The sequence below is a fragment of the Helobdella robusta genome, assembly GCF_000326865.2.
Source record: "Helobdella robusta unplaced genomic scaffold HELROscaffold_102, whole genome shotgun sequence".
NCBI lineage: Eukaryota > Metazoa > Annelida > Clitellata > Rhynchobdellida > Glossiphoniidae > Helobdella > Helobdella robusta.
The window spans coordinates 270,373-278,553 of NW_008703580.1; the positions used below are offsets into that span (position 1 = coordinate 270,373).

The 8,181-nt window shown below is 39.3% G+C and overlaps 2 protein-coding genes across 2 annotated transcripts in view; both read right to left on the reverse strand.

Moving 5' to 3' along the window:
* The window catches only part of HELRODRAFT_183260 (hypothetical protein), a gene marked incomplete at both ends in the record, with an annotated part of 8,396 nt that extends 3,939 nt beyond the window's left edge, over nt 1–4,457 (reverse strand). The window contains 10 exons of the mRNA XM_009012291.1: nt 15–467; nt 682–1,299; nt 1,392–1,598; nt 1,797–1,856; nt 2,050–2,613; nt 2,728–2,945; nt 3,112–3,480; nt 3,594–3,734; nt 3,789–4,020; nt 4,109–4,457. Coding sequence (XP_009010539.1) covers nt 15–467; nt 682–1,299; nt 1,392–1,598; nt 1,797–1,856; nt 2,050–2,613; nt 2,728–2,945; nt 3,112–3,480; nt 3,594–3,734; nt 3,789–4,020; nt 4,109–4,457 — 3,211 coding nt within the window. The remainder of the gene's footprint in view (nt 1–14; nt 468–681; nt 1,300–1,391; nt 1,599–1,796; nt 1,857–2,049; nt 2,614–2,727; nt 2,946–3,111; nt 3,481–3,593; nt 3,735–3,788; nt 4,021–4,108) is intronic.
* A 248-nt stretch (nt 4,458–4,705) lies between these two features.
* HELRODRAFT_183261 (hypothetical protein) lies at nt 4,706–7,874 on the reverse strand (the record flags this gene model as incomplete). The annotated part of the gene is made up of 5 exons (XM_009012292.1): nt 4,706–5,202; nt 5,368–5,412; nt 5,722–6,379; nt 7,007–7,250; nt 7,555–7,874. 5 exons carry the CDS (start codon nt 7,872–7,874, stop codon nt 4,706–4,708), a joined length of 1,764 nt encoding a protein of 587 aa, XP_009010540.1.
* Nucleotides 7,875–8,181: the final 307 nt, after the last annotated feature.

Consider the following 8,181-nt stretch of genomic DNA (forward strand, 5'->3'; position numbering starts at 1 on the left):
AATCAGCATCGAACCGTCAACAATCAGCCTGCAGTAGAGTGCAGGTTCCTCCTCCTCCCCACGGATCCACAGACCATCCGAGGGCATCCCAGCAACCGGAGCCAACCACGCGTCATTTGATCTTCCGAAATGGTCATTCCGGCCCATAATTTTTGCCCTGGACCATTTCGTACCTGTTTCATTTGATGCAATCTCGTCCTTGAACCATTTCGGCCCGGGAAATCTGTTGGAGCAGCGCCATCTACGATCTGTCCGGAGAAATTTGTTGGCAGACCAAACGATGAAAGCCGCGGTTTCCGCGCTAATTTCAGACTTCGTCCATTCAACTTTCACGCCGATTAGTTGGACCTTCGGCGGAACGGAAATGACGTCAGCGATCTGCCAGTTATGACGGTTCTTTAAGTTAGTGACGACTTGCCGGCCGTTGATGAAGACTTCGAAGTTGTCGTAGGCCGACACGAGCAGGGCTGTGCGGTTGGTGTGTGTGAGTGAGTGAAGGCAACTGATTCCAACCAATGAATGAATGAATGAATGAACGAATGAATGAACGAGCGAATGAACGAACGAACGAACGAATGAATGAATGAATAAATCATACTCTTTTCATCCATACCACACACAAAGAAACATTTAACATTCCAGATATCTGTAAAAATTATGGAAGACGAACTAGCGACTGACTATCTTCCGTAAGATCCAAATAACATCTGAGGTATTTCACTTTCTCTCTTTCTCTCGCTTTTTTATCATCATCTCTCTCATTGGGATTGACATTTTTACCGCCGCTATTATTATAATTATTATTATTATTATTATTATTATTATTATTATTATTATTATTAGTTGTAGTTGTAGTAGTGGCATTGGTTTTTAGCTCAGCAGAAGTTATCCAGTTAGCTTCGAAAGGAAGCATTGCTGATGCAACTAAAACGTTCCACTCACTATCAATGTTGTTGATGTTGTTGTTGTTGATGCTGTTGTTTTTGTTGTTGGTGTTGTTGTTGTCGTCCTTGGTACCTTTTTGAGCCAAATTCCAACGCAAAAATTTTGCTCTTGGCCAATCGCGAAAGGTAAAATTTTCATTTCGCATGTTGGCTGTTTTGTCTTTGCTAGTTTTGTTGTTGTTGTTGTTGTTGTTGTAGAGAGTGTTGTCAAAGTCAAAGTCATTAATCCTACCCCTCAAAAACTTCCCCACATCATCATCACCACCACCACCAGCATCATCATCATCATCATCACCGTGACATCTCCATCTGCTATCTGAGTTATACAATTCGTTACCGGACCATACTGCGAAACCTACGAATGATGATGATGATGACGTCATCATTCATCATCATCATCGTCGTCATCATCACCATCATAATTATTAATTGAAAAAACAAACAAACCCATCCATGTATTGGCCCTATCGATAGAATCACCAAAGATATCATCATTTCTTTTTGTCACTTTTATATCTATGGTCATTATTTTTGCGTTGGGATTCACTTTTAACACGCTAGCCATTCCAGGCTTTGCCGGAAGTGTGTCTAATAGTTCTTTGGTTCCATTCACACGAAATGAAGTTAGTAAGCCGTTGGCGGATATCACCAATTCTTTTAAGTGTCAAGAGTATGATTTATTAATTCATTCATTCATTCGTTCGTTCGTTCATTCATTCGTTCATTCATTTATTCATTCATTCATTTATTCATTCATTCATTCGTTCGTTTGTTCATTCATTTATTCATTCATTTATTCATTCATTCATTCATTCATTCATTCATCCATCCATCCGTTCATTCGTTCGTTACCGTCATGTTGCAAAATGATTTTTTTCGGTATAATATCGGCCACTTTATTGTCGTTCACATCTGAAACGAAACGAAATACCGATTCATAATAATAATAATAATAATAACAAGAACAATAATAATAATTATTATTATAATTAATCACCATCATCGCCATCATCAACTCTAATAAATTTCAATTGCTACTTCATTCAAACACTCCACCCCTCAATATAAAATTATACCGAACGATCGATACACTGAACCGACTCACCGTTAACATTTAACCGACAGTAAATAACATTCGAGAACTGCTCGCTAGTGATCCAGAGTGAGCGAGGTGACATCCCTAGAACGGGCATGTTCCAGGTAGAATCGGTCGGATTGATGACGTCATTTGAAGAAATTATGATGGCAGCTGACATGTTGAAACTGCGATTTTGTTGTTGTGGTTGTTGTGGTTGTGGTGGTTGTTGTGGTAGTGGTGGTTGTTGTGGTGGTTGTTTTGCCATCCATCCCTGAGTCGGTTCCTGGTCGGCACATCTCCAATTCGAATTAGTGCTGTACATATTCGCGCCCAAACTTCCCCACGCGGTAAATGCAGCTCTACCGTCTGGATTTCTGACCACCAGAGCCACGACACCCGGGTTCGATGACACGTCGATCAAACTAGGAATGTACCATTTATCGAGATTCTCAATGTCAGATATTCGTGGCTGCTGTGGTTGTTTTAGATGTCGCGGCAGTCGTTGCTGCTGTGGCTGCTGTGGCTGTTGCAGTAGCTGCAGCTCGCCATCAAGATAAAATTTAATTTGCGTCCGGGCCGCTATCAGAAGTTCTGTTTTTGATGTTTCGAGTGTATATGCACTTAATTTTAAGTACACATGTACTTATGTGTGCTTAGTATTAAGTACATATGCACTTGAGTGTACTTATTTTTGACAATCCTAACCTTTCTCTCTGACGTCCAATCGACAATAGAATTTTGTTTCTTCATCAGCGGTCTTACCACTACCACTGCCACCACCACCACCGCCACTACTGCTGCTGCTGCTGTCGCTACTTTTATTACTACGACGACTACTTTTGATTGAGAGCCACACGGCTTGCAGTGGCATGCCTCCTCCGATGGAAACAACCCAATTATGACTTGTGGATGTCGCATCTGACCTGCATTGGTGGTGGTGATTTCTTTAGAACAAGTTCACCCCATGAAACCCCCCCAAAAACGAAACACGTTGACGATGTTGATAATGATGTTGATGTTGTTGTTGATGATGGTGGTGGTAAAGATGATGATAATTAATAACACGTCACAATCTTGATGCAATCCAACCTCTTAAATCTAGATGGTCTCTTTCTGGCTGCCTTGAAACTCATCTTGAAAAATTTCTTACTCACCGGTCTCCCAGTTGTTGTAGTAGTAGTAGTTGTTGAAGTTTTTGGTCTCAAATTTTGGCCGAACTGTTTTTTCGTTCTTTTCAACATTCTTCGCCTTGGTGACGTCACTCGAGTTCTGTAGCGCTTCTTCTTTTTCTTTGCAGGAGAGGTTGGCTGTTTTACAACCGGAAGTTGATCTCCCTTAACATTGATTCCCAGCTGCAAATTTGCTCCTCCCTGATTGGCCAGAGGCATGATGTCACGTGATTTGTTGCGCCACAGAAATAGCCAATCATCGCTGGGGTAGGTGTCACTGCAGCGCCATCTTCGAAACGAAATATCGAAAAAAATGAAATTATTATCAAATTAATAAATTTGATAATAATAATAAATTAATAAATTTATTCCCATTACAATTGTTTCTTCACTAACATTCACATGATTCTCATCACAATGGCAGTAATATGTGTGTAGGGCAGCGCGATGGTGTAAAGGTTAAGATGCCTGCCGCTTCTCTTGCAGTTATCGGATTCGAACGCAAGCAGATCCTCTCGAATCACATGCAAAGTGTACGCGATGCTTGGTTTCAGAGAAAAAATTTAAAAAAAAATTGTGGAAAAATAATTTCGAAACCTCTTATCTGAGCTATACTTGCCAGTGCTGGACCAGACCATGAGGAGTCTCTCCCTCAGGCCCCCCACAACGACGACGGCCAGGACCCGGATGTGCCTGTCAATCTGGTAATGGTCGGCCATCTTGTCGTGGTAATTCTTCCACACTGGCTTCTGGAATTTCCCATCCATGTAAACTTCCGATATCCTACCGGAAGAGGCCATTAAAAGATTTTCCGTTACGTCATCTGTTACTGCGTTTTAAAAATATTCACTAATTTGTAAGACAATTATTGCCAAATTCCCATAAACTATGGTGTTGTTGTCATGGTACTGACTTACCTGATACATCAAATCTGCAGACCTGAGAACTTTCATTGATGTTGCTTGTGTTGCTGACGTCATCGGTGATGTCATCGCTGTTGTTGTTGTTGTTTGTACGCTCAACTCCCATCCAGCAAGCGTTTGCCGGAAGTCCAACCACGTGATCCGTACTTTTCATCCTCCAATTACAACCGAGAATTGATTTAGCGCGAATGTGAAATTTTTCATTTAAATCGCACAGCCAATAGGAATTGAGGCGTGCGTCCACGTGAGACCAGGCCATGAAGGCCGCCATCTTGTTTCCGGTTGCATGAAATTTGACCTCGATGATCTTGAAAGATGGCGGAAGTAGAATGACGTCAGCCATATTTTGCTCGGAAGCGTGGCTCAATGCTATTGGTTGTCCGTCGATTGTCAGATTGCTGATGTGTTGTCTCGCTGAGATGGAGAGCACTGTGATTGGTTGGCCGAACGGCTGATCAGTTAGCTCATTGGTCGGTTAGTTATTTTTAATAAAAATGATGACGGAGTGTATAAAAGTTAATTTAAATAATAGTAACTTTAAAACTACAGCGTAAAAAGAATACGAATCGGGATGAAAAAATAAAAAAATTACTAGCCGCTCTCCACTAAGTTCAACCTGCAAAACAACTCCCTGCTGCTATTCGTCGTATCATTATCAGCACCACTCGTCCAATCATCGGCCCCAATCCAAACCGGAAATGGATATCTACCCCGAATGAAGACGTCAGAGAGAAAATTCCCGCCATCTTGTTTACTATTATTACCATTGATGTTCTTATTTTCATCATCAATATCGAATATTCTGGCCCTTTTCATACTCGATTCTTCGTCAAAGTATTCGCCGAACCATCCGTTCAAGTTCTGAAGAGACGATCCCCTACTTCTAGAGACGGGCTTCTGGGATGCGCACCGCCATCTTGAATCAGTGTTGTACCTGGGTCCGTGGGATGACCACGCGGTTATTAGTGGCACCCTCCTAATTTTTGTTTCGGCCGTCTTTACGTAGACGACCAGCGAGTTGATGGACCTGGGGGGTGTCTTCATGTGGAACTTCACCTCGTGGTCTGCTGTCAAGTAGTCTGGAGGCACTGAGAAGTGGCGGTAATGATGATGATGAGGAGAGATATTATTATTATTATTATTACTATTATTATAATTATTAGTATTATTATTATTATTATAATTAGTAGTAGTATTATTGTTATTATTATTATTATGGATGTTTCTTTGCTTTTTTCTTCGAAGTAGCTGACCATTCACGAACACCAGGGCATCTCCTGTGCTCGCCAAACTAAAAACTTTATGCAAAATAATTTTTTTCAATTTAGTATATTATTATAATATTATTATTTAATTATTGTCTATTTATTCGTTAATTAGTTGATTTAATTAAAAATAAAATAAATAATAGAATAAATACGATCATGACAAAAATGATAAATTTTAGACAATTGTAGTCTGTTATGTAATAATGTGAGGACCAATAGCAAATTAAAAAATTTGTAATCTTTTTTGTAATTGGATGATATAACAACCAATGGTAATTACACAAAAATGCAATCCATTCTGTGATTGGATGACTCAAGGACCGATAAAATTTCACATACCATTAATGTGAATTTTGCAGTAAAGATGGCGATGGGTTATTTTACTGTTCTTCTTATTTTTAATCTTTTCATGTTTAGATCTCAGCTGATCGTCGACTGATGTAGCGCTCAACTTTTCAATTAAATCTGGATCCAGTGTCTTCTTTGAGTTGACATTTTTATTATTTTTATTGAGGGTTTTCTTGTTATTATCATTATTATTATTATTATTATTATTATTGTCATCATCGCCATCGTCACGGCTTCCAAACCAGACGATATTCGACGGAAGGTTAACGATGGTGACGTCACGTTCGTACTCCTTGATAGATGCACTTTTAAACAATTTCTTTTTACTTTTTGTGGCGCTTGATTTTTCTTCGTCAGTCCTGTGTTTGTGTCCGCTGCCAGTTTCTTTGCTGGGTTCGTTGGTGTTGTTGTTGTTGCTACTGTTGTAATTGTTGTTGTTTATTTTATTATTTTCATCATAATCATCATCATCATCATCATCGTCGTCGTCTTCCCCCTCATCATCATCATTCATCCAGTTTTCATCATCGTCGTCTTCCTCGCCATCAATTTTTTTTCCTGCTTCTGCATCCGTTGAACGCTTTCCATGTTGATGTTGTTGTTGATGATGATGTTGTTGTTGATGATGTTGATGTTGTTGTTGTTGATGCTGTTGTTGTTGATGATGTTGATGTTGTTGTTGTTGATGTTGTTGATGTTGTTGATGTTGTTGATGTTGTTGTTGTTGTCGTTGCTTCGGCAGACGATAGGAACATTTCCACCTCCAAACGCCACTATACAGATCTTTGTTCGGACTCCAAACTGTTATTTGTGGATCACGTGACGATGATGATGATGACGTTGATGATGATGATGACGTTGATGATGATGATGACGTTGTGGTTACATGAATCGCGATGCTATTTGTCTCGTAAGAAATTTCAATTAATTCAGCTTTCGATAAGGATGATGATGATGAAGATGATGATGGTGAAGAAGAAGAAGATGATGATGATAGTTGTGGTGATAGTGATGATGAAGTTAGTGGTGATGTAGGCGATGATGACGATGATGATGACGACGACGACGATGATGATGATGCTGGAGGTAACTCCACTTTCCTGCCATCCAGATAGACATCCATCCTCCCGTTGGACGCCACTGCCAAATCTGAAATCAAACCAATCCAATCATCAGTATAGGCGCCGCCATGGTGTATTGGTCAAGGCGCCTGCCACTGGTGTTGCAATGATCGTGTTCGATTACAAGAAGATTATATGATTACAAATTATTTAACTTTGAATAATTCCAAAAATATTTTTAAAAGAATCAAATTCTCTAAACAATTCTCTCTTAGATCCAGTCTGCAGTACATATCACTGATGGCTGCAATGCCTGATGTTATCCATAGACCGTGCATTTTTTGTTGTTGTTGTTGTTGTTGCTGTTGTTGCTGCTGATGTTGTTGTTGTTGTTGGTGCCAGCTGTACATTCGGGCTCTGAGGCCAAATGAGCCGGTGCCGAAATGTGAGTTATTGAACCTTTGGCAAAAGATGTTTTGTAATATTTTTTTTTGTTAACCAGTAAAAAATTTAACGTAGAAGTAAATTAGTAAGTTTTTGGTTACTGTTCTGTTATTAAGTATTTTTATTAATTCACTCGTTCATTCATTCATTCATTCATCTGTTAATTCGTTCATTCATTCATCAATTCATTTGCTTGTTCCTTCACTAAATCACTCATTCATTTGCGATTTCATTCATTCATTTGCCACGCATTCATTTACTCAATTGTGATTTCAATCAATCATTCATTCATTCATCGATGACGTCACGAAAATCTGACCAATGACGGCCCGGGTATTCCCCGGTACACTTCCATCTTTCGTCTGTCTTGTACATGTCCCCAAAGCCGGACCAAGTTAGTAAAGTTAGGAAGGATGACGATGATGACGACGATGACGTAATGTGAATTGAAATAATATTTCTCGATGGGTGGATTGAAATTAAAACCGGCTGTTCCGACTGAGTTAATCCGTCCCCCTCACCATCATCATTATTATTATTATTTTTATTATTATAATTAGTATTAGTATTATTATTATTATTATTATTTAGAGCATTCTTCCCATCAATGTAGACTGATTTCAAAATTCCCGATGTCATGATGCCGATGACTGGAGGAAAATAATTTACATGAAATGTTTTTATTCATTCCTTCATTCGTCGTTCATTCATTTGTTCCATCGTTCATTCGCTTGTTTGTTCGTTCGTTCATATATTGATTGATTGATTGATTGATTGATTGATTCATTCATTCATTCATTCACTCACTCACTAACAGTTTTGAATCTTCTCTACCGGCTCATGCTTCCCATCAAAGTAAACAACTTTCATCACTTCATCCGATGATGATGATGATGACACTGGCGATGATGATGATGATGATGATGATGACGACGACAAAGATGAC